Raw genomic sequence first — 27,864 nt, forward strand, 5'->3', positions numbered from 1 at the left:
CCCAGGATATTTGCCACATATTGATAGTATGTATATTTATACTTATTGTTACGTCATGGTATGGACGAGTAGTGATGGTTGAGGTCGAGGTGATTGCCTCGTTTGCCGGCTAGTATATCCACTTTTTCATTTCCAGGGATGCCCGTAATGTGAGGGAACCCACACGAATTCGACTGCGTTATGTGTCGATGTGATGATATTGTGGATTTGGTAAATTATCTCGTTAGAGGGGTTCGGTTCTTTGATGGCTAGAAGGGCGCGCTTAGGGAGTCACTGATTATTAAAATTTTATTTGAGAATGTTGACTTTCCGAGTATTAAAGCTTCTTTAAGAGCTTGGGTTTCCGCTATGAAGACGCTGGCTTTTTATTTAATATTATTAAGAGATCACCATAACATTTTTTACGGTTCTGGAACAAAGTGTTTATTTTGTGTGTAACGCCGGCCGGCGATGGCGGGTGATGTGTTTGGCGTGGTGATGAAATGGCGAGGGGACGACTATATTATAAATAAAATAATAATTATACGGATACATTTCATTCAAATCTACCAATTCGCCGAATAGACACCGAATTTTATCATCTATCAGAGCCTGTGATTCACTTTTGGCCCTCTTCTAAGCGTTAGTTTATCAAATAATTATAAAGGTTACTATTACTTATAATATTATATACTACTATAAATACTACTAATAAATACACTACAAATACTCAATAAGTATGCTTTTAATACCTAACAAGTCTAAACACTACTAATAAATATACTACAAATACTCAATAAGTATGCTTTTAATACCTAACAAGTCTAAATACATATATACTTACAAAGTACATAAAATTATCTTACTTGGTTTAGCCATCTATAGTTTAGCTTAGCTCTGCCGACCATGTCTTATATAAAAATAAATCCTTACCGTCACTTGGAAAGTTCGACTCAATAATTGTCTGTAAAGTTTAATGGTGCATAAAACTATTTCAGCTCTGAGAAATATAATCCTTCGTAAATAATTGCATTAATTGTTGATGTGAGTGGCGTCTATGAATCTAAAAAGGTGTAATGGTTTTATATTGAAAATAAAAAGAACTTATACTTCACGAACGAACGAAAAAAAACTAAAGAAAATTAAAAATCGGAACAGTAATCGGAAAAATATAAATATTATCCACGAAAGTAAAAACTGATGGAAACTATACAAATGCATTTTGAACAAAACTAAAACGGTAATAACATTAAAAAGAAAATTAATAACTAACATACTATTAAGCCAGCATATCAATTATTTATTATATTATTAAATATGAATAACTTGTTTATGTACGTTTTATTTTATGTTTGTGGCCAACACGCACGATACTAAATATTAATACCAAGTCGGTATAGCTCTCCACTTAGACTGTCCTTACGACCAGCGGACCCCAGGGCAAATAAAAATTCATCACGGTGCCTAAAATGTTCGATTAATTTAGTTTTGGCGTTAATATTGCAATAGTTATTGTATTATTGAAATACGTAAAATATATGAAAAAATTATCATACTCGAATGTTTACTATAATAGTTGTTTATCTAAATCTTAAATGTATTATAATACGTATCTTGTAAAGTTGTAATCGGGGTTTTTCACCCGATTTAAAAATTAAAACAAATGTTTGGGTGTTAATAACCGTTATTCTACATTGGTTAATACGGGTGTTTAGTAGATCACAAAAAACATAATTTTGTATGGCTAGTTATTTTTATTAGATACTTTTTCTTAAAAATTTTTAATTGTTTAGCAAAATGTCCAAATATTGTTATCATTAAATAAATAATTAACTACATAGTCAAACGACATGATCAAACTAACCACATTTAATATATTCAAAATGATATATCACGCATGAACATTGTAAAATAAAAAATTATTCGGGTTTCTGGTAAAACAGAATGTCTTAATAGGGTTTTATGGGATTTAGACGTTTGTTTCGGGTTTAAGGGTTTTTAAGGATGTTACGGGTTCTGGTTAATTCGGGTGCAAGACCCTGGTTGTAACTATCCAATTATATAATATTACTAGCTCTGATCCCGTGCACTTCATTGCCCATTAAATGTACCAACTCTATATGACTCAAACTTTGTTCAATTCGTTATTTAATATTCGGTGTATGGTGTTCAAAATTTATCTTAACTTTTCTGTTGCCTGGAATAAAAATTCTGATCCGCAGCAGTGTCCTGACTGACTCAATAACCGATCAACGTAGATCCTAAATAATGATAGCTTGAGGCTTACAATTTTCACCGTACCTTCGTACCACCACCACTAAAATATAACATCTTCCAAAATGCGCCTTTTAAAGTGGTAATTGCACAAGTATTTTGAGATTTCAGATTCAAGATAAACATTTTTAAGTTTTGTACATCATGCACCGAATATTAAAAAAACGAATCGAGAAAGTTTGAATCACAGAAAGTTGGCACTTTAAACGGGCAATGAAGTACACGGGCTCAGCTAGTATATTAAATATTATATATTTTTAAGAAATCGCTTTACTAACTTATTTTTAAACACCGAACTGGGTAGTCTGGTAGTGCTATTGTTGAGAATTTTAAAAACAATGTATTTGGGGGAATTTTAAATTTTTTTGGATATTTTTATTGTATTTTTTTCCTAATCTTTTCTATTTCTTAACCATTTATATTGAGGATGTTAGGTTAGTTTGGGTAGAGGTACACCACTATACTAGCGTGTGTATATATTATATTATTACGAAGAGATAATAACTAGAGCGCTTGGGTGGTAGAATTTAATTTGGTTATAGATTAGTATAGATATAGTCTTGGTCAAATTTGCATACCGAGAGACCATAATATTATAATATCTTCGTAGTAATTTTGTATGTTACCGTTTTTATTTTGATGAAAAGTTTAAATAGAAGTGCGGGTGGCGTAGGTGTATGCATCTATTTAAAATGGTTTATTTGGGTTTTAAGTGTGAACTTAAAATTATATATTCATCAAAAATTAATCATTACGCCTTTTTTAAAGCCTAACAGAAAATAATAATAATAATATTGATCTTATAACATTTAAAATGATTTATTTAAAGAAAAAAAATACATCTCTATTAGGGGGGAAATGTACTTAACTTGACTATAAAATTAATTAACTGATTAGTAACTGTATATATAACGGGAAAAAATTAACTCGTTAGTTAAAAGTTATATTAAAAAAAAAGTAACTCGTTATAATATAATTTGGTTAAAAGTACCTTTACTTATATTTCCTATTATTTAACCATATATTTATGATATTGTACTCTATATATCATTCGTTTTGATCTACACTCAAGTTTTATTTTTTCCGAAGTATACTTTTATCACTTTTAAAAATAATTGACCATTAATAAAGTGACGGGTCTCATGCCGTCACACCAGTCCGTGTTAATACCTTGGTATTAATTTTATTTTCTCTTCGCGTGTCCCAAGACATTGTTCACGAAATGCACGACTCCCTAACAAAATGTAGACCCTATATATAAAGTATATAAAATATCATATTACTCGAATATAGTATGTATATAAATATACTAATTTACTATGAAAAAAAATACCTACTCGTCAATGTCGAATCCCGTTTGTTTTATGACTTTTTTAGTTTTATATCGTAATGTAATACGCCTGTGATATGTTATATAATATGTATATATACGGTCGTAACTGACAAATTAATTTAATTCGTGATTACCTCTACAATATATATTAATATCCCACTATAAAACTAAACGCTATACCTATGTTCATTTAATTAATTAATTAGTATACAGGGTGATGCTACAATGTTATATTTCTGATTGCTCGTAAAAATATTGAGTTTACCTTGTATTTTTCCTAACTTTTCTATTCTATGATATAATAATATAAATTATAAATACTAGTTTGGTATAACAATGAAGGTATATAATATTATTTCGTCTTATATAGGTGTTAACTTAGATAAAACGGTTATTTAGGTTACTTGTTTCTTTGTAATATTTTAAACAAGAAAAATTATCACTGTTTTCGTATTTTTACTAGAGTATTATCATTTTAGAAATTGTTTTAATAATTTTAATTCGGAGGTTGCCAGGTTTGTAAGAATTAAAAAGTCGGCTAGTATTCTATAAACTCATAAGCAGAATAACAATAGCGATAAAAGGTTTTGAACATTTATTGAATAATACCTATTTATAGTAATGAGTTGTTACTGCAAATAATAATACTAATGGGTTTGTTTTAAAAATAATGAGTTTCCCATAACTATTATAAAGAACTAGGACAAAGTTTGTAACAACAGTGCAGTATTATCCATAAGCACTCTTATAATATTGATACATTATCCTATCCGTATATTTCATCGGAAACGATATTATATTATGATTGGTTCAGTTATTTAAGCAACTGAAATCGAAAAATAAATTAATGTTTTCAACTAACATGTATAATGTATATAGGCACATATATATAAGATAAACGTGTTGACAGAAAAGTCAGAAAAACAACAGTGCAATATATTATATTTTTTTAAATAGCCATTAATTTAGTGGCCCTGAGATAGTGTTAACGATGCACGTTCCTAATTATTTACGTTCTACTTAGACGAGTTAAAAATTAGTTATCGTATCAATGGATAATCGTCAATCATAAACGTGGAATAATCGTGGCAGGTATTCTTAGCTAAAACAATTTACGACAATACGATATTGATTATTATAAAATATTAAACAATGTTATGATTACATTGTAGGAGGTTACGTCAGTCAAGTCAATACATATATTATAGTTAAACGTATAATATGGATAGATGCTTTCTGGGTAAATGAAAATTTGAATTAAAATTTAACGAAATTACGCTGAGACACACTCATGGGAATGCGATTATTAAATTATAATTATTTCCGCTGGAATTTCATCGCCCAATACTCGCACTGCTCGCTACTATGACGTGTTCCATAATATGTGAATTTATCACACATCATAATATGTGTACTTATGGACGATGAAACAAAAATAGCGTGATTGAAAATCCAATGTTAACGAGAAGTCAGGTGAGAGAAGTGAATGTCGGCAAATACAGCATTTTCTTAGTTATCCAAGCACGCCACTGTACGCCTATCTACATTGTACCGTATGTATAAATTCGAACCTCGATAATTTATGGATTCACCCCCCTAATACCACCAAGATTTTTATATTTTGTAATTTACATCCATTTTAATTATTTTTATGTAATATATTTAAAAAATAATTAATAGTTATTTTATTCGTGTATCTCATAATAAATATAATCAAAGCTGTAAAAGTGAAAATCAATTATACATGGAAACCTCTCATTTCTGCATGCAGCAACGCTGAATTATCTGAAGATATTTTCTTTATTGATAACACATGACCTGTCGTGACACTTGATCTATCTGAAGTATACCTACGGTTATTGCCCCAATGTAGTTTTCAAATAATGAAAAGTTAAAAGAATTATTTTCAACTCGGAATAACAACTTGATTATTTTCTGATAAAAGATAATTAAGTAATTAACTATTCACTAAATTGTATTTTACCTAACGTTGTAAACTTACCTTTTTGATTTTTACGTCTAGTGAACAGTAAATGATTTTTTGTCACGCCTGCACCGAAAGTTTGGTTTTCGACTACGGTTGAAGCGTTCGAAAGCGTCCTTTTTCCGTCCAGCGGGCGGTAAAGTGGAAATCTCCAAAGTGCCGGCCGGAAAAGAGGAAATCCCCAAAAGTGCCGGGTGGAAAAGAGGAAATCCCCAAAAGTGCCGAGCGGAAAAGAAGAAATCCCCAAAAGTGCCGGCCGCCGAACGCGTATCCCCTGCACAACCAGAAACTAAAATGGATACCTACCACGGTTCTTACAAAACATAAACTTTTGGTTACATCTTAAATGTATAGTATAACCTCCTTGCATGACGTATAAACATTTAAACATATTTAATTTGCACTGTTCCTAGATAAGTGCGTCGAACGATGCGTTAGTAAGTTTATTTCACGCAATTTGTATAATAATCTTATCAGTTACAATAATAAAATATACAAAGTGAAAATTGTAATTTTGAAATAAAATAAAATGTCTTCCGCCATGAGATTGTTTTTGTAGAATAGTCTATAATTGTTGCATAGATCCCTGCATAACCTTTTCCATGAACGCAGGGGCGTGACAAAAAATAGTATGTGTGGCTCACTTCCCGCCCTTGCTACACAATATACTATTTTTGTCACGTCTGCACCGAAAGTTTGGTTTTCGATAGCGGTTGAAGCGTTGGAAAGCGTCCTTTTTCCGTCCAGCGAGCGGTAAAGTGGGAATCCCCAATAGTGCCGGCGGTAAAGTGGAATTCCCAAAAAATGCCGGGCGGTAAAGTGGGAATCCCCAAAAGTGCTGCGCGCACATTTCACCCGCAAATGCGCGACGCGCGTATACCCTGCACAAACAGTCACTGAAATCTATACCACGGTCGTCGGTATTTACAAATTATAAACTTTTGGTTACATCTCATTATCATATTATAACCTCCATGCGCGTGACGCTTAAAATAAATAAAACCAAATCGTTTCTTTCATGAAATATATTGTTGTCGTATAACTATTAATTATATTATAGTCTAGTTGTTGCATAGATTACCCTGCATTACCTTTGCCGTTATCGGTGAATGCACAGGCGTGGCAAAAAATAGTATGTGTGGCTCGTGCGGGAAGGCAATAATTTCAGTCTTGGGTGAAATGCGGCCCTCGCCTACAGCTCGTGCCGCACACGTCGTCCGCGACTGAAATAGCTCACTTCCCGCCCTTGCCACACAATATACTATTCCGTCCGCTACGGCGTCCGAAAATGTCACTCTCCAAAACAGATTCTATACGCGTGAACGTATCAGTACGATTTGTTTCAAATTTCAAATGCTGGTAAGTGGTTAATATCCTGTGCTGTTCTAAGAAACAGTTTGGCGAATCCAGGTGCACCGAGAATAGTAAGGGCAGGTCATTTTTATTTATGGATTACCGATATGTTGATAGAGGTAGTTGATTTTAACTTCTCCGAAAATTGAAACATTTCATTTTTTTAGCTACTCATTTTTTAAGGATATATGAGGGAATACGATTAAAAAGTCTATCTCGTGTAGTATTGATGACAAATTTGAATTTTTATCGCTTCACTAGATCAATCGGTATACGTTGGAATGAAAATACGTTTAAATGTCTATATGTTTCGTGTGTTGGACAAGGGCAGACAATCGCTGCTTCCAATCCCCATCAGTCTTGGCCGTTGTGTGAAATGTAGCCCGTGACTGAAATACCTCACTTCCAGCTCTCGCCGCACAATATATACGCACTATATATATCTACTATTACCACCTATAAAACATATACAAAAACACTGTCAAAAACTTAAAACACACATTATTGTAAAATCAATCGAAATTAGAAATACATTCCAATATTAATCTTATTTTCTTACATTACGGTTTTTTTTTGGGGGGGAGGGGTGGATGGTAGCTTAGATGACGGAAATCTTATGTCCCGTGACTCACAGTTTACGAAACTGACAGTGCTTATGGAGTATAATTTTAGCATTTCGGCTCCAATAAACAAAAGTTTTAAAAGCGCACCTGTAGATTTTTTGCTGTGACTAGCTTAAAATTCAAAAGTGCAGGTAATATAATAGTAGCCGTATAACCCACTCGACTGTTCGAGAGCCATATTTGAGCGTCGATCTCCCCATGCAAAGTTGCATTGTTTTATTGTTGGAAACTGTAATATAATTATAAATTATAATATATGTAAAATGTAACGCTAGGTATATTATTTTAACGTAGGTAGGTACTGCAGAGCCGCAAGTAGGTATATGATGTTATGACGACAAATCGAAAAAAAATAGACAGCCAATTACTTAATAACTTAGGTACTTACACTTAAACGGTTAAACTGTTTTATATTTTATTTTACGTATTTATTTCTTATAAGTTACCTACCGCTGTAACTATGTCGAGGTGCGTATACATAAATACTGAATTTCATTTAAGTAATTTATTCCTTCCTTTGTATCAGGTATGTATATAATTATACCTATATGTACCATACCCTTGACAATTCAAAAATTACCATGACAATAATTAAAATACCATTTAAATTACATGATAATATAAACTATAATATATCTGGCCTGTTTAAAGGATTCGAAAAGTTAAAATATGATTTGTTACGTTTCATTTTTTTGCACTTGTATAAGTAGTATATTTCAGTAATTTATGCTAAAGTTATTATTTTTAAGTTATTTATGAGTAACCAGCATAGAAAAGCTAAATTATTTACTAATCTAATAAAAAAGATCTATAATAATATCATAATATATCGATCTTGTTATATGCTTAAATATACTACAGTATATTAAACTATAATGTGTTCAATAATTAAGGATTCTCAAAACACTTTACTTCGATTTTAATGTAAGCAATTTGAAATTTGCATTTATAACATATTTTATTTATGGCTTATACTGTCAGGTTTCAACTTTTTCATATCGCTAAAAAATGTCTTCAATAAAAAAACTACAACGTTTTTAAATTGTTGACCTATTCTGACTTTTCATAGGTATACCTAAAATACGGTACGAAAAATGTTTGAAGTATTTTTATCGGTGTTAACAGTTGTGACGTAATACTGCAGAGGTACACAAAAAATTACAAAACAGTGCAAAATAATTAGATGCATGCAGACACTGCGTTGGCTTCAGATACTTTAAATTGTTTTGTACTTATTTTTCTAAACGTACCGAAAATTATATTTAGTTGTCGATGAAATCAAGTTCATACAATATTGGTTGCGTTATTAATCACACGCTATACTTACTTCAGGGTATACTCAGGTATACACGCACGTCAATGACGACATATATTTTATCTTTTGTTTTTCAACCATTTTTGTCTGCATGACGTGTTTAAGGGCTTCAATTATTGTTTCATTCATGCGACACTTTTTTTCCGTGTTTTTACATCAAAAATAATTTATTCAGTTCGGTCACACGTAGGTGCACTATTCAGTTAATTTGTATAATAATCATATTGTAATAATAATATAATGCATAATATAGTGCCTTTTTGTACCTAAAGGTACAAGTATGAATTTATGTATAATATATAGTAATATTAATATATAGGTACGTACTTTTGTAATAGCACGCTCGTGACATTACCTATTATTTTAAGTAAAACTCAAACCGCATAATGTAGAGTATTATTATGTGTGTACATAGAGTGTAAGTAAATTATGAATATTAAACAGCGCCCTTGTATAATGTACACAATATTATACGAGTATTATTGTATTTGTAATTATAATAACACAGTTTATAATACAAACCAAAATAAATGTATTCATTTGGTGTTACAACGTCGTCATAAAAATAAAAGAAAAATTGTTTAATGATTTTTGTAGTTTTGGTAGTTACATAGTGAGAACAATTAACCTTGAAAAAAATTTCCAGGTCGCACAGAAACGGAAATTGCGTATTGTTGTAAAACGGAAAGAAATCAGATTTAAAAAATATTTAAAACGCTGCGATGAGCCCGAATATTTTTTTTCGAAATTTTTCATTTGTCTATGTACAATAATACAATAAATCAATTACCACCAAGTGATAGGTAAATAAGGTGACCGCAGACATGTATTGTAAATGTCAAAATGTATTACTATAAATCGTCATCTGTACCTAGGTATTCGTATTCACTTATTGTTCATACGGAATACGACACGAAACACGGCGAGTGGTGTAGCATTATTTATAAGTAACAAAATCACGGAGCACAAAAAAACACTTTTGAAAGGATCGAGTTACGAACATTTATCGTTATCGCGAAGGAATGATATCTGTAAAAAAAAATTTTCTCTGATTTTATAAAAAAAATATAAATCAATATAGATAAAATTAAACCATTGTTTTAGAAAACGAACAGTCGCATAACCGTATATTACACAATACATCATGACTTGTAGCATAAAGTCGCCGGTATCGATTGTGTTAACTAATAACATAACTATTTAATAAACACTTAAGAATTTAGAATTCTATGCGTTTGATATCTTTATGGTTTAGATAAACAGTACATGACACTATATGATAAGATATCTACTACAGGAGTAGATAACTTATTATTAGGTAAGTTAATAAAATAGGACAAAAAAAAAAACGTTGAATATTTTTAACAAATAATGTTTATTTGTACACATAAATTAAACAATGTTTTCAATCTAAACATTCAAATAATTTTGTAATACAAAAATAAATAAAACAATATTTTATCGTATGTTCGTTTCATAAAAAAAGTTTAAGTCTCTAAAAATGTATATTATATTAAACAATAAATATTATAATAATGAATTAACACGTCTTCGAAAAACGTACTTAAGCCACAAAAATGTTTTTGTTTTTTGTTCAAAACAGAAATATATATCGAATTAAAATAAAAAATAAAATAAAATAATATTTCATACATATTTTGATAAAATACTAAATAATTTCGTACAGTATGGAATGTGTTGTTAATTCATTAACTAAAGGTTTACAGCTGGTAGTAATAATAGTAATAATATCTATTGCTTTTGTTTTATTCATTTAATTGACAATATAAATATAGGTATATGTACTACATTCTTTTTTTTTTTAGAGTGATTTGAGCTCAAAACACAATTATAAATCTATATTATAATTTAAATAAATCTAGAAATAAATAACATGTCATCCGAGAATCTATATATTGTTTTAATAAATAATAATGTCCTAACAAAAAAAAAATTCATAGTTTAATATATTGGTAACTAATTTTAATACAAAAAAAAAAATAATAATAAAATCACAAAGTTTGCCCGCCTGATTGGAAAAAAGCGACACTGATTTTATAGTCAACTTCAGTAAGTATTTGTATTATTAATATATTTACTAGGTAAAAAACGATTTTTACGCGAGGCTTTTCAATATCAATATTATTGTATAACATAATCATATCAAATCACAATTAAATATTAAAAAAAAAAAAAAAAAACAGTCTAGTCGTTTAAAAAGTTGTATCGATAATAAACATAATATTTAGCCCACCCCGCATCATAGGCGCGCATAATTGTATCGGTTTTCCAAATATCGATCAAATGTTGTACCTACACACTCACGGCGGGGCGGCTTTTCGCGGAAAAATTGACTATTACATTTTTTTGATGTTAGTAAAATAATATTGTCTTTTTGCCGCAGTTATTGTATTGTATTTTAAATGTAATCGTAACTCGATGTACAATTTTATAATGGTTATATCCTTTCCAGTTTCGCGGTCCGTTATATTACACAATTTGTATGGAATCATACGTGCAGGTTTTACCTATAACGGATCGGAAAACCGGAAAAACATAGGTACCAAGTATACTGCAATGTAAAAATCGTTTAAAAAAACAAAATATAAACACTTAGAAACATCGTTTGTTTACAATTACGTATTTTACACCTACATAATAATAATAATAATAATAATAATATTAAAAACGTTAATCTAAACATACACACACACACACACACACACACACACAAACCTTCGTGGACTTGAAGGCCTCCCCCTAAAGTGGCTTAAGCGTATCAACATATATTATAGGTATATAAAGTATTATAGTGTAATAATGTAAATGTATTAAATTGTAAGTACAATAACGAGTGCCCAACTATAATTATATAATATATATATATATTTTATATACGTATCATACTATTAAATTCTTAAGTCGAATAAAAAAACTCGAAGGGTTTGTAAGGAGGGATTGCTCGATCGTAAAAATCGGCATTTGATCTGTATGTATATATATATATATAATATTATATACGTGTATTGTGGTGTAAACATTATCATACAACTGCAGGAGGGGAGGGGATGTTCTGTGTCTATCACAGCACGAAAAAAAAAAATAATAATAATTTAATATAAAAAAATTGGAACTTCACCTACTCTCCGGAATGTGGAAACGCAATGAGACGGCCTTCGTCTGTATTCTTGTTGTAATCGTATTTTTTTTTTATGTATATATATAGTTAATATTATATAAATTTAAAAAAAAGTCGTTTTTATTCTGTTAATTATTGTCTGAAATATTTTAGCACCATTATATAATACACTTTAGAACAGTGTAGTCTAACGCGTTTTAAAAATGGTCAATGCACATTTACATATTATATATAGGTAGTTAATAAGTTGTAATGATAAAAACGTAATTTTTAATGTAAAATATTAAAAGAGATACGCGCCAAATAAAAGCTTGCGGGTTTCATATTTTGTAATTGCCGAAAATGTTCCGAAGAAAAATTGATGTATAATATTGTTATTAAAATATATATATATATACGCCGATTTTCTTATATAGTTAATACATAATATAAAATATTAATTTTTTTCTGTCGTTTAGATGGCCATCGGCAGTGGTTTCAGATGCGCTATCGAGCTCATTCTCCTCACTTGTCTGACCGGGCCTTTGCCTACCCCGGTCAAGTTCCGTTCGATGTCCTCCAGGCTCTTGCCCTGCGTCTCGGGCACGCAGAATACGATGAACACCAGTCCCATCAGGCAGATGCCACCAAACATCCAAAAGGTCCCGTCAGTGCCGAAGACTCGCAACAAGTCGGCGAACGTCTTGGTAACTACGAACGTGCAGGCCCAGTTGAAAGCCGTCGCCAACGAAGCAGCCGTGCCCCTGATTTTAGCTGAAAATAGAATATGATTTTACCGGTTAGATTATTATGCATAAAGGCATAACTAGTGGTGTTGGGTGTGTGCAGGCTAGGGATGTTCCGGCGGAAATTTGATTTAAGTATAGTAAAAGACTTTTTATTATTGGTTATCCACTTATCCAGACATTGAATTTGGTTCAAAATTAAAAGTAATAAATATGGGTTGTTGTTAGTACCTATAAGTGCTTATTATAATAAGATCCAGGCATATTTATTTAATCTTCAAAAAATAGGCAGGAACCTAGCCCTTTACCGAAAAATGTAAAACCTAGCTAGGTAGTAAGTAGTAGGTCGTTACAATGATTATAATATAATATCGCATTCGTGCTTAGAAAAGTTAACTATCGTCAATTATGATATTTACCGGGCAAAATTTCGCCCATCATCAACCACGGAATTGGCCCGAAGCCGATGGCAAACCCGATGATGAAAAACACAAAACTGGCCAATGGCAACCATCCGTACTGAGACACGTCGTAACCGTTGTTTTTGTAGTTGAAGAACGTTCCGAGAGTGATGAGCGTGACTGCCATTGTAGCGCTGGACGCGTACAGAAGGATTTTGCGACCGAGTTTGTCGATGAGACCGGTTGCTATGAAAGTGGACAAGAAATTGACGATACCCACGATGATGGTGCACAAGTTTTCATCGATGGTACTTCCAGCTTCCTAAATAATAACAATGAAAAAAACCGATCGACATTTTTAGATGCGAAAAATAAAGGCCTTCGTTAAGTATGTTTCATAACGATACGAGTTTCGTAATATTTATATAATATTTTACCTTAAAGATTTTGACGGTATAAAATATAACTGCGTTGATACCGCTGAGTTGTTGGAACAACATGAGTCCCATAGATATAAGCAAGGGTTTCGAGTACATCTTGGAAAACAAGCTCAGATACCCGGGCATTTCTTCGTTTTTGCCCATGTGATTAGCTTTTTCGATCTCGCTGAATTCTTGCGTTACATCCGCGTCCTTGCCCCTCAGCCACTGAAGAGCTTTTTTCGCTTTCTTACTTTTGTCTGTACGCGCACACATAAAACAAATCGAGTCTTTAAGTATACGATTTCAGTTTAGAGACAATCACATCTAGTATACGACTTACTTCTGCTTATGTACCATTGTGGTGTTTCGGGGATGAGGAACATGCACACTAAGAACGGTATAGGGATACAAGCGCCGAGGATAGCGAGCATCTGCCAGTTAAGGTATTTGCCAGCAATGAAGCACAACAAAATGCCGCTGTTGCCGAGAGTGGTGGGCAAAAGGCCCAACGTCCCTCTGACTTGAGGTTGTACAGTTTCTCCTAAGTATACAGGAAGACCTAATGAAGCCACTCCTACACAGAATCCGGCTATGGCCCTACCGGCCATTACCATTTGCACGTTGACAGCCATCGCTATCAGAATAAAGGCTGCAAACAAATAATAAACGTTAACATTGTAATAGTTGATGAAAGTATTATTAACAAGATATTTGTTTTATAAGTACTTGTGGTAAACAGAAACGACAAAAAAAAAAACTGTCCTAATATTGACAAGTACTCAGATTAAGATGTGCTTAGTAATATGCACACAAATCAAAAAGTAGGTTAATACTAACAAAAAAACATAAGTAGGTATTATAGGCCTAGACCTAAATACTAAATTCATTACGAAATCGATGGTAACGATTTTCAAGTTTAATGAAGTTTTCTATATTGATTAGTGTTTACTTACAAATAATAAAAGGTATTCCGGTAGCGAGTATCGTGGTTTTTCTACCGATGGACTCGATAAGGGGCCCGCCGGCCATGCCACCGATGAGTGCTGCCAGTGGCATGAGACTGCCGATCCATGAACCCTGTAATCAAAATTCGATTAATCATTAATATATCAGTAACACACCAACACATTTCAAACGCAGATAAAAATGGGTACTTACTTCTTCCTCGGTTACTGACAGCGGACTGCCCGGTCTGTTCATCGACGGTAAGGCGGGTGACGTGTAGGCGGACGCGAATCCTACTACCATTGAGCATAATGATACTGTTAATGAAGCAAGGATCTGTATGAACAAACGTGTAATATTTGCAAGTTAGACGAGTCCAAAAATATTGAATTTGTCGTAAGACACAAAAGTACGTTCTACGAATGACAACAAGTTGTCATGCCTAACTACTATATTATATGCCCCAAAAATCAAAAGTACAAGAGACTTGTCATCGTGCAAATAGATTGTTCATCCTATTCGTTTTTATTAGTTTTTCAAACATTTATAATAGACAAATATGACTAACTACTATATAAAATCCTTTCTCCAATACATAAAGGCGTCCCCTTCCCACACATCCCTCCAATGACATACGTTCGTGTTCGTGAATTATCGATTACAAATCGTAATGGATTAACTGTCGATATTTTCAATCGTTTTTTTTAAGTGCGTGTTATTTTCATTTGCGCCAAATCACAAAACCATTATATTATTTCTCGTTTTGAATTCAATAATTATATATTATTATATGCGTTTTCATATACATTTTCAAGTTCAAAAGGTTCAAGTATACGTAAAAAAACGTACACAAATAATTAAAGTTATACAACACGTGCAGAGTACGAAATAGTAAAACGTCGATAGACAAGGTTATCATGTGGTGGATGAAAATGTGCAAAACAACATAAAACATAGTTATGCAGCTGCTAATAGTAATAATGCGGTACTGCCTACTGGGTGCAGATTTCGTTACACGCATCTATACCATAATATACAAATGTTTCAAAGTTTTTTTTACGGACGAATCAGATTTATATACGTTACATAATAAAAAACGACAGTTGTACGTAAAAATATAAAATTATAATAACAAACGAATGATGATCTCGATAATAGTCAAACAGCAGTCTAATGGGTATAGGTATTGTGTTATTGCCTATAGGTGTTATAGTGGTGTGTTAGTAGAATGTATTTTCGTAATTCGCCAATGAATGGTGTGCTTATTATAGTCTTATTGTGTAGGTACTATAGGTATATAGGTACATATAGAACGGTCGAAATCGCGGCGTTTTAATGGCGAATCAGTTGGGTGTTCGTGAGCAACGACGGGTCTGACTTTGCTGATATTTCGAGGTCTCGGTCGATGTTCTCAATCTCTCGGGTTATTAGGACTCAAGTATTATTGTTGTTGTTATGCCTATATAACCTCGCATCTTTCACTAGCCCACGCGAAACAATCGGACTTTGATTTGAAGAGCGGAAAACACTGTATGACATTAAAGTATGCGTCGTCCACAATAATGGTCCGACCGGTCCGGGTGCCGGAAACCCGAAACACTATGGAGTTTACGATAGTCGGCCTTGCAGTTATTACTGCGATGATCGTACAAGTGTACAACTACAGAGCAGAAGTTCCACGCTCGTCAGCCCTCTAAACTCGTGATCACGGCAGATCGGTGATCGAGTGTGCTCGGGAGACTCCCGACAATAGGTGTCGAATAAAACCAGTCGTTATAATAGTATTATTAAAGTCATATATTATACTGGCCTCGGTATTGGCTTCGAGTCATAACACGAATTATTCTTTTCAGTTTTACGCGTGCAGAATTTACTACCCATACATACAGAATAATCTAGATGGTTGGAAAAATATATGAAATAATATGTCCTCCTAAAATGTTTTAATTGATTCGTAAAAATAAAATAATACAATGCAGGTTATTCGAAACGCGTGCGATATTATATTATAATACTTTTGTTACTCTATACGGTTCACGGCATATTAAATTCTTTGTCGACATAAAAACATTTATGATCTTCGACCGTCATAATAACGATTTTTACTCGTCTCCTGTATAGTATACACCGTCCAAACGATCGTTTTTATTTTTTCCGTCGTACGAGCTTATGATATAATATTATTATTGTTATGTCCGTCAGTTTACGTAGAGATTATCCTTTTCAGATGAGCCATGATTATATGCAGTCGTGTTATTTTTAAATTAAAACACTAATATTTGGGAACCAAAATACACATGTACGCCAGGACTGTATTAGTATTACAAGTATATTTATGTTTATTCGAAAATCGAAAACCAAACCCATTTAATGTTAAATCAATATTATTGTTTTTCAACGGTCAAAACCGTTCGCCTCTTTACCTTCACCGGCATATATTTATTTTCTATCTACGCGAAAATGAAACGAACTGAGGATTTAGAAAAACACGCACCGGTCATGTACAATATATTTACGAAGTGCTTTGCTGAAAGACCCAGATGGTGATTTTAACACTAAACCGCCGATGATATTTGTTTTTGTTGAATGTTTACGCGGAAGGATGACCAGAAGGATCATACAATATATTAGCTCCTAAAAATATAATACTATATTGATTTCAACGTATGAAATTGATACGATAGAGTCATTTAGAGTCTCGTACGTAATACACACGTAACAAATCAATGATATTAATATGTGGCATGTGCGTGTCGACCTAAGTTAATTAAATTTTCCCTTTCATCAAAGTTTGTTTTCGCATTGTTAACATCCACCTATATACTTTATAATATAATATACTACGCCGTACCTGAAGGTGCGCTTATTATTGTATTTGACATTCAAAACGTATACACTTTTGGCGAAAGAGTATATGTACATTTAATTTAAGCATATAATATATATTATTCTATATAGGACGTTATTGAAACCAATTGTATTCAACTGTGATTCCTAAACCGCCCTTCGACACGTCTCCTCCGAAGGCCTCGACGACGGCAAAGCGACTTTTATTAGATAGATCATGACGATGTACTCGGTCGTGCGCGTGCATATAATATAATATATATATATATCGGTCGTTGGGTAATAATGACGAACGCGTTAATTAATTAATAATAATTAACAATTCGATCGATATCGCATACACACCGAGAGGATTTATCGACCTCGACGCGTGCGATGGCGACGACCAAATAATATATAATAACGAGACAAAAAAAAAAAAAAAATATAAAAAGAACGAAAACAAAAATGCTCATTCGGATCGCGGGCCGCTACGAACACGGTCCAAATGCGCATTGTACAAAAGCTCCAGGTGTTTTATATATATATCATAATTCATAATAGTACATATACGTGTTTCCGTTGGCATTGAATCGTTATTGTGATGGTCAACGGCGGCGATGAAAGGAGCCGGATGACGAACTAATACGTCGTCTTGGACTTGGGGGGCGTCTATTATTGTAATAATTAAATAACAGACGTAGAATTTACGATAGTATAATGAAACAGACGTAAGAAAACCACCGAAGACCGTCGTACGTATTATGCATTAACGTATTTACAAAGGTGTAGGACACGCGAAAACAAACTTACTCCGCCCACGCTCGGTCGTGTCCGCGTATAATAATGCGATTGCGGCATGCGACGAGTTACAATAACCGAGAGACTTTAGAGACATTCGTTAGACGATTGTTTTTAATATTATATTGGTCAGGTAATAGTGTTTCTCGTACATCGTATCGTTTATGTTATATAAATCGAGGGCGTCGAGAGCTCGTTTTTTTTTTCTTACCAGAACGATGCTGATTGCGATCGCAGAGAATAACGACGGGTGAAAAATATTAGCACTAAGCAAACGTAACGTGCGTACATAATTATACGGATACATATTTTATATTATAAGCTCGTAAGTTAGCTGAAATAAAGGTTTGAACTCGCGCGACGCAGTCACAATAGAATAATTAAATCGGTCGAATCGCCGCTGCTGTATGCTGTATGCTGCAGTTGTCGTCTATAGCGACTAACGGACTAAATATCCCAAAAAAAAAACTTTGACCGAGAGAAGCGCAGCATTACGGGGCAGCGATTTGGGAGTGGGAAAAGGTGTTGGTGTTGGGTTAGGTTTTAAATGATCGATTTGAATCGTTGAAAACAATACCTATATACTTATTCGCGTGGTTATAAATTTTAAATTATTCCCATAATATATTGCGAGTTTATATTTGTCATCACGTCGCGCATCGTGATCCACCAACACTATATTCTAACTAGGTACTTGTTTTCGAGTCCAGCTCGTCGCGGTTAAATTCGACTCGTTAAAAATAAACCAAACATAACAAAGTGCTTAGATTCGGCTTTGTCTTTCTTTTTTCACGCGACGCGCCAGACATTTTAAATGTCGGTACGTGATAAACAAAAAACCGAATGAATCATATTATTTAAAGACGGACGACAGGCTTTGGAAACATTAAGTTCAAAAATATCGTGGTAAACCGTACCTCACTGTACACTATAGTCATCTGGGGCGGACGGTTTATGATTAGGAATTATGATATTAGGTACCTCGATATATAATGTTTTCGATTCCTATCGTTCATCGTATTTTGAAACATATATTCACTAAGTACGATCTATTGACAAACTATGAAAACCGCACGCTATAGCAACCGTGGTCGAGCACTATTTTCCCCTCTATAATACATGCGAGGGGATAGGATATCGTACAGGCGTCTCTGAAGCCAATCGTAAGTGTATAAGTCTCGTGACGGATACGTTGTCGATACAATACATTATGATGTAGGTATATGAGAAAACGGCAACTTTCCTCGGTAACTACCCGTCGTTGTCGCGGTACCTACCGCAGTTGATCTGCCATTTCCACGCGACCGCGGGATACGTTTCGGGCACGCCGCAGGGTGTACCGGCATCGCGCAAAAAAGGTACTAGCTCACCCTCCGCCGGAGCCGACCCACCGCCGTTATTCGCTCGCGCTGCTGCGGGTAAGAGCATTACGAGTCGCGTGTATAATATAATATATTTTACACGATCCCCCTCGCAGCGCTGAAAACGTGGCACGAACGCGTAGCGAGGACAGAGGTATGAATACAATATAATATATATATACACATTTAATATAGCGCACACATCGGCTATATTATTATACACGCCATTTATATAAATTTATGTGTATGTATGGGGAGTACGCGAACTAGTGCGGAGAAAATCGTATAGTTCGTTACGAGGACCCGCGGCGCGGCTGCAGATTTGCGATAGCTTAAAAATTTCCGATACATATAATTTTATATATTATTATATTTGCTGTGGTTGCTGTCGTTTAGTATACGCGGTAACTGCGGCCTATCCAAACATTTTATATAAAGTATGATAATATAAAGTTCAGAGTATATACGTTCTAGTGTTCCGCCCATGGAATATAATATATATTTTTTGTACTCTAAAATACGACCGAATACAAGTATTATACAACATTCGTAAAAAATAGAAATACGCGGTTATATGTTTCGAATCATCAGAAATATTAGGCATATTGCTTTAGACTTTTACGACCAAATAGCCTTCTTCCTATTTCCTATGTCATTAATAATGTTTTTGTCTATAATCGTTATCGATACACCAATAGACTATAATATGCACTCCTTATCCCGACTACGAACGGTGATTTTTTTTTTTTAGTGTTGGAAAAAGAATTGTTTATCCAATTAAACGCTAAACCCATAATAATTAGCGACAATATTATTTGTCTGTTACATTTTTATAGCTGTAGGAACAACGGTGTTACGGTACACTCGTATATAGACCACAATTATTATTATATAGGTAGTCTGCATAATGCCATTAAGCCATAACAGCCATTACAGTTCCGACCATAATAAATAATAATAATTGCATAGGTACAATGTATATAAAATCGAATAACATTCGGAGGCGGTGAAATTCGTTCGCAAAACCGGGTACGCGTTTAATCTGCAGCTAGCCGGCAACCGAACTCGAATTTCATAGCCACGCGTACCTACGTCGTCGTATAATACGTTATAATAGTGGTGATGATGATAATAATAATAATAATAATATCGCCTACAGCCAGTAATCATATTATTATCACTATCGCACCAGTAAAATCGCGAAATATTCTCCGCAGCCTGTTCTGCGGTCATGTACAACACGCGTATAATATGTACGACTTGTTGTTTTCCACATTACACGCGCACAGGTTTTAGGTCCAGCCGGCGATTATATTATATATTGTTTTCAAAACCGTTATTGATGTCTTACGCAAAGTTAAATATGTACGAACGTCTATTAAACACACACACACACACACACACACACATTATATAGGTTACATGTATTTAGACGTTTTTTTTTTCTTTACTCTCAGCGGCAGAGACGGCGTCGGTTTTCGATCAAAACGAATGATGGGTATCGTATTATTATTATTATACTATGTGTATACAGGCAGGTTAAACGCGTGGAAACGGAAAACGCTGTTAATACTAATAATCGTATTAATAATAATTACTGCTCCAAATGTACACCTATGTGTGTACCAGCTACGCTGCACGGTGTTTACCTCGTGTATAATAATGATTATAAAAGATAAACGGTGCTGGGTAACAACGAGCGTACAATAGTTAAACGAATCGGGTCTCTAAAAACTGTGAACGGATATGACAATAAGCGCACTATAGGTATGAAATTATGTTACATATTTTATTGATGTTGTCGGCACACAAACACATTTATATTCTACTATGTACCTACATAATAAACGGGTCGCCACGAATTCGAAGGAATCATTCGATTGCACAGAGGAAAAACAATATGCCACCATATGGGTTGGCACTGCAGGGCAAGCACTATGCGAGCGATAAAGTTCGACTTACATCTACCTACCGGTCGGTTTAGTGAGTTTTAGAAAAAACCCATACTATTCGGGCACCGTGAAATGCTATACTGTAAAAAAACCTTACCGAGAGTATAGCGGGGCTGGATACGTTCCTACGCGTTTCGGATTTATTTAAAAATTTATTTTACTCATTTCCTTACTCGAGACTGACTTGCCAGCAAAATACACCGAGATCGGTCCAAATAGCATAAACACGGCGATGTGTTGTTTTGATTTATAATCCAAACAAAAACCTCGTGTACCGACGTCTGGTGTTTTTAAAAATACCATTATCTGTGTGCGTCTGTGGCATTCGTCGTCACACCAAACTGGCACAGACGGTAATTATTGTTGAGCGTTGGGGTGAATTTTTTTTAACAGTTTTTGAACTTTGCGAGATCGCTAACAACGGATCCGTTAGGCGAGATCTGCTACCCACTCAGATAAAATAAGTGACGAAAAATATGGTGAAAAACGCCTGTTTGGTATACTGTTATTAAAGCGATACAACTGTATTCACACTATTGAGAATAAAAATAGGCGATATAATAGTACATTATATGGTAATGCCAAGGAGCAAATATAAATTGTATTGTTTTTACTTTTTTCATAACTCGAGAGACTACCCCTAATGTTTTTATCGTTGGAACAAAATAATAATAATATCTCGAGTTAAAAAATCGTCTATCGAAGGCCAAATCAGAATTATATTAAAAGCGATTTGCACCCCAAATGATAAAGATAGAATATGGAACCACGAAGCTGACAATAGTATAATACTTAAAATATCTACCTATTACAAAATATCATATATCTGGAATAATCGGTTTTTATATAGTACATTCAGTAGGTATACTTTAAAATATGTTACCTATACTCAAAAAGTAGAGAATTTTTTAAAAATGTCGTAGTACAAAATAATACCTATATAACCAATGTTGTGTAAACAGTTTTTTTCTTTATTTATCGATGATCACATCTCAAAGTTTGGATTATATCGCCAAACACTTGTATCATAATATTTATTAAGTTAATTACGATTAGTCGCGGATGATGCTGCAATATGTACGAGAATACGTGATATCCGATACCTATCGCACAGCACTCAGGGTAAGCAAAAAAACCGATAAAAAGGCAATAAACTATATCCCACCATCGGACTGTTAATCGAGATGATTATTATTATTATCATTATTAATATCATTAAGCGGTGGCGCGATATATAGGTATACCTGCGAAGCGTTTAATTTCGACTTGGCCTGGTTTTCCTGTCTGACCACCCGTATGTGCCGATGGGTGTCGGTCCTGAGCAAAACCATGGTTTCGGCGCGTCTCGGGGTCGGTGGTGTGTTGCAGGCGTCTGGCGCGCGGTAGCGGCGACGGTCGTTGTTGTTGAGAAGCGACGAAGAAGACGACGAAGACGGTGCTGGTGAAGCGGTGTCGGCGGCGGTGTAACAGGTAACGGTCGAGTCAAAGCTGACGACAGCGTGCGAGCGTGTGAGTTGCCGTCGCCTCCGATTCTGAAGCGCTTGTGTTCGGAGTGGCGTGCGTGCAGCCGTACTAGTTGTAGTGGAAATGGCGCGGCGGGCCGCGGTGCCGTCAACGTCCGCCACCGCCACCGCCACCGCAAGCAGCGACCGCCGCCGCAGCGGCCGTCTTCGCCGCCGCGGACTTCTTCGCCGCCGCGGACTCCTCCGCCGCCGCTGCCTTCGACGCCGCGGACTCTTCCGCCGCCGCTGAAGCCTCTAACGCCTTCACGATGTGACCTCCAGATCGCCGCCACCACCGCGGCCGCGGGCCGAGGAGCACCGCCACCATCACCGCCAACACCACCGCCGCCGTTCGCTCGCCGTAGTGGTGATGTGTCGGATGCGACCTTTTCTCTATCCTCCTTCCCGGTTTACAAACCGAAAAAACCACTGCCGCCGCCGACGCCGAAGACCGTAGGGCCGCTTCCGGTATATTATAGCAGCTATTATATTCCCCTATAGCAGCGGCCGAAATCGCCTGTACCTGTTGTTGTTGTTATTATTATTATATATTCGCGCTGACAGTGTGTGATTAGCGATTTGACAAATTTTATGAGCTCGGGACGTAGGGTTGTTGGTAAACTATGTTAATACACTATGACTTATGGTCAAGTATAAAGTCGTACTTAACACGACATCAACGCCGTGCAAACTTTTTTAAATCGCTTTGTTTATATTGGTTTAGTTACTGCAGTAGAAGCACCTCGTCGTGTTAACACTCCGGTACCGAAAACGTAATCGATTTGGACGAGAGAAAAATTGAATTTCTTAACTTCTTATCCTTTTAGTGTTAACCTCCTATAAATATATATTATAGTACGAAATGTAATTTGTGTTATTCACATAAAAAAAAAAAATCGAAAGATTGTTCTCTTCACTCGGAATAAGCTAACCTATAACCGTCCTTTATATTAATATTATGTACATGTAATAAGGACGGTTTTGTTTTAAAATATCGTTCTCGGAAACATTGACGTCATAAAAAATTATAAGGTACAATTATTAGTTTTTTTTCAATCCGGTGCGGACGGCAAATTGCATCACAATTCACAACTTACTGTGTATTGTGATTTGTGAAATATATCGGACGATTATCGATTAGAAATATACCGCCCCAACTACTTATCCCATTTGTTTCAACGCGTCGTCGGTCTTAAATTTGCATACGCAGGCACTAAATTACAATATTTTTTAATTAGGAAATTGAGGATATTATCCGAAACACGCGGCGCATTATGTAAAACAGTGTTCACCGACGACACGAAACGACGAACCAGTTTGTTTTGAACAAAGCAAAAGTACGCATATACGCGTAGTTTGGTTTGGAAAACGAAATTAACAAAAATGAACCTACTTACGTCGAACAGTGGTTATAAAGACAGCGTCGATTATATTATAATAATAATATATTATATTGAAGAACCGTTTAAAACAAATCGTTAACGGTCGTAAAACGCATTGGAATACTATACATACACGATTTACGATAAAATATTATAATTTCGTCTCTCGGATTTAATTACACATTATGCGGCCGCGCGAGGAACGCGAGAAAATCCTAACATCGTATACGTTGTACAGTCCGAACCATGTTTAATTTTGTATATTATGCACGTGTAAATAATAAATAGGTATGGTTTAATACGTATATACAGGACATAGGTATATAAGTAAAATAGGCGGATTTTAATACCAGACCCGCAGGTACACTAGCGGTATTCACGTCCCGGGGGTGTTGCACTGTTACACGCCTTTTGCGTCCACGGCATATAAGTTAATTAATTATCATGTTCGTAAGAGTTTCGAGGCCCGCGTAAATAGTTAGATTGGGGGGAGGGGGGGGGGGAAATTCCATTGTTTCGTACTTTTAGTTTATAAAATATAATATTATATATTATTATACTATTCTATTATTATAATATAATATTTAATCAGTGGACGTGGACAAAAAAATGTAATATAATTTTTGCACGCAGCAAAACGTGGAAAATCGAATAAAAGAGAACCGAAATAATAGTAGTATCGTGGACTCCGTGTCGCGGGCTCATTCGCAAAACATATTATTATTGCGCAAAATTTGGTCCGGCGAGAGCGGGGAGGGAGGAGAGCGGTGGTATATATCGATCAAAATATTTTCATTCAGTCGTTCGCGCCGCGAATTCGTCGGCTTTTATTCCACTACTATGTGCACCTACCTACCTGCCTACCTAATACGTCCGGTCGAGAATCGTCATCGCCCACGAGTTACACCCTTTAGAACACACAGTAAGGACATTAGCGACACTAAATTACTGTCTATTCATAGTATTAAAATATACCTAGTCAAAGCAAATTTCAAGGCGACAATACGATGCATACAGCCTCCTTGTGTATTTATTATTTGTTTACGAGCCCGGCGCATAATTATTATGCCGTGTCGTTAACATCTATTGGGTTATATTTTCAAACATTTATGGTTATTGTTGCTCGGCGGCCGCAGCGGTACAGCGTGTCGTTTACGCCGATTGTTCGACGCCGGTGTCCATTATAAAGACGTTTATTATTGGTTATGCCATTGCTTTATAAATAATTTACACTTCCGGAAGAAGGGCGTATTATAACGATCGAAACTCGACGCCTTTCGTCAGGATCCCACCGGAATGTACGGTGACAATACGAAAAGACACAATATACGCGCAAACCGTGTACAAAATTTATGATCGATATGATGACTTTTGGCAATCCGGATGACGTCCCCGCGAGTTTTGATACACATTACACGCCACAGCTTCGGTACACGAGCATTGTGCGGAGCATATTTTGTAGTTTAAAACATTAGAAAACGTCTGTATTCAAGTTTTCGAGGATTCCAATGCACCGTTTACGCATAACAATATTATATAGTTCTGGAATATCAAAAAATTAACGTTATGAGCAAAATGTATGGCATTGGTGCGAAGCTCTCGGTGACATGTCAATGGCACAAGTCCCGAACCCAAAGTCACCGCGTAAATGTGAACAAACGGCGGCCTCGGTGGTCAGGACTGTCCCGAATGATTCACATTCAGGATGAGTGTGTCCGAAGGTTTATTCTCCGAACCGCCGATATATTATAACGAACCATCATTATGCGAGCAATGAGACTTTGGCAAATATTATACAGTGGGCCAACTAGGAAGCTATAAAAATGTTAATTGTTCCGATCATCGGGACGTGATCAGGGTACGTTTGTGGTCAAGGCAACTCGATTCGTATAATGAAAAAAACTCGAGACGCGTTTTAAGCAAGTAGGTATGGCGAATTCGAAACGTTGATGAAATTTAAATACTAGAATTCGCTTAGGAATTCATAGATGTGTACCTCCTAGTTACAATTGCAAAAACTATACATTATAATACGTGTATAGACGGGCGGAAATAAAAATTAGGATTTAATAAATTTAATGCTTCGTAATTAATTTTGTTTTCTGCAATAGTATTTTAAAGATAAAAAATATATTCTCCAAATAACCTACAACTATAATATAATATTAATGCGTGTCACGTCAAAATCTCGTGTCCGGATTAGAGCGACTTTGCATACTATGTAGGTTGAAAAATATAGTATTAAAATTCACGGCCGTTGAAGAAATCCAAAGCCTAAGATATTGCACTCGAAATCTTCAGATAATAATGTTTAAAAATCGGGTTTTGAAACACTGTACGCGCGAATACATAGTCAAATAATAGTAAAAAAAAAACAAAAAGTGTTGCTTGCTTTTGGTCAATAAGTACGTATGACTTAGCTGGCGACGATTACCGAACGTACCCGAACTCGGCGAAATAAAATGTCGCCCTCGAAAAGCCCATGCTATGTACACACTTTCGATTCCCTCGCAGCCGAAAGCATAATATTATATACGTGCTCGTAAAATACGATTAGTAAGTGTCTCCGGCGCGATCCTTGACCTGATTCGAATACACTTGATTTTTTTTTTTGTTTTTTTCAATATCGGGATAACAGTATTATAACCATTTCTGACGCGTCCGATAACGGCTGTGGCAATACCGCCGAAATGCCGTGCATCGGTTCCGACTGGAAAACAGCGCCGAGCCCGTAATGCGCAACAAAGCGACAATAAGCCGCACGCACTCGACCGATCGGAATGTTTACGGTAGGCCTAAAAGCGTTTCACGAGGATAAATCCTCTCGATTTCCTACGACGATTAGATGCTATTTAACGAGCGTACGCCCTGCAGTAACACACATGTTATATATACACATATGAGGCCGACGCGACCGTTATCGAAACGAATACACCCATAAGTCGTCCCGAGCTCTCGAGTGCAAGTATAATATTTTATATTATCCACCTATTGACAGATAATAATATAATATGTATTTCTTACTTGTCGGAGTCGTCATAATTTAGATGTGATTTAGATTTGTCGCGCCGGACAAAAAGTGAAATCGGTTTTTTATTTTTTTTTTTTTCCCGAAACACCGCCCGCCAATGTCCGTTCGTAGGCCGACGGTTATCATACAACTACGATCATGACTACTACGATGGATCCAATGACATTGTTAAACGCACTGCGGACGCGGAGCCGACAACGGGTTTTCAGACTTCTGCACGTGCCGCGGCGGCGTGTCCCGTGAACTGACCGGAGCAGCGATATCGCGTGTACTCTCCACGAGTCCCGTGAGATGCACTGACGGAGGGTCGTCGGCGCGGTTTGCAGGGTTGATTTCGCGGACGCGTGCGCGGACGACCGAGTAACCGCCGCGCCTTCCCCGACGGCTACTTCCACGCGACCCCCCCCACCACCCCCATATGAAACAACCCCGTCCTTCTCCGGAGGTTATTTCACCCCTTTCGCCGCCCCCCCCCCCGCAAATATAATTTCCACCCCGAGTTGTTCCCGCGCCATT

General features: G+C 35.5%; 1 protein-coding gene across 6 annotated transcripts in view; it reads right to left on the reverse strand.

The window, feature by feature from the left end:
• Positions 1 to 10,217: 10,217 nt before the first annotated feature.
• Positions 10,218 to 27,864, reverse strand: part of LOC132943808 (facilitated trehalose transporter Tret1-like) — a 59,425-nt gene continuing 41,778 nt past the window's right edge. For 5 of the 6 annotated variants that reach the window (XM_061012920.1, XM_061012921.1, XM_061012917.1 and 2 more), the window contains 6 exons: positions 14,707 to 14,829; positions 14,502 to 14,625; positions 13,889 to 14,197; positions 13,564 to 13,805; positions 13,145 to 13,448; positions 10,218 to 12,753 (listed from right to left, as the gene is read on the reverse strand). In XM_061012920.1, the coding sequence (XP_060868903.1) occupies positions 12,455 to 12,753; positions 13,145 to 13,448; positions 13,564 to 13,805; positions 13,889 to 14,197; positions 14,502 to 14,625; positions 14,707 to 14,829 (1,401 nt within the window). In that variant the 3' untranslated portion in view covers positions 10,218 to 12,454. Of the gene's footprint in view, positions 12,754 to 13,144; positions 13,449 to 13,563; positions 13,806 to 13,888; positions 14,198 to 14,501; positions 14,626 to 14,706; positions 14,830 to 22,677; positions 23,459 to 27,341; positions 27,750 to 27,864 lie in introns of those variants that run through there. The other variant, XM_061012923.1, reaches the window with a different exon arrangement.

This window comes from Metopolophium dirhodum, chromosome 4 (assembly GCF_019925205.1).
Source record: "Metopolophium dirhodum isolate CAU chromosome 4, ASM1992520v1, whole genome shotgun sequence".
Lineage (NCBI taxonomy): Eukaryota > Metazoa > Arthropoda > Insecta > Hemiptera > Aphididae > Metopolophium > Metopolophium dirhodum.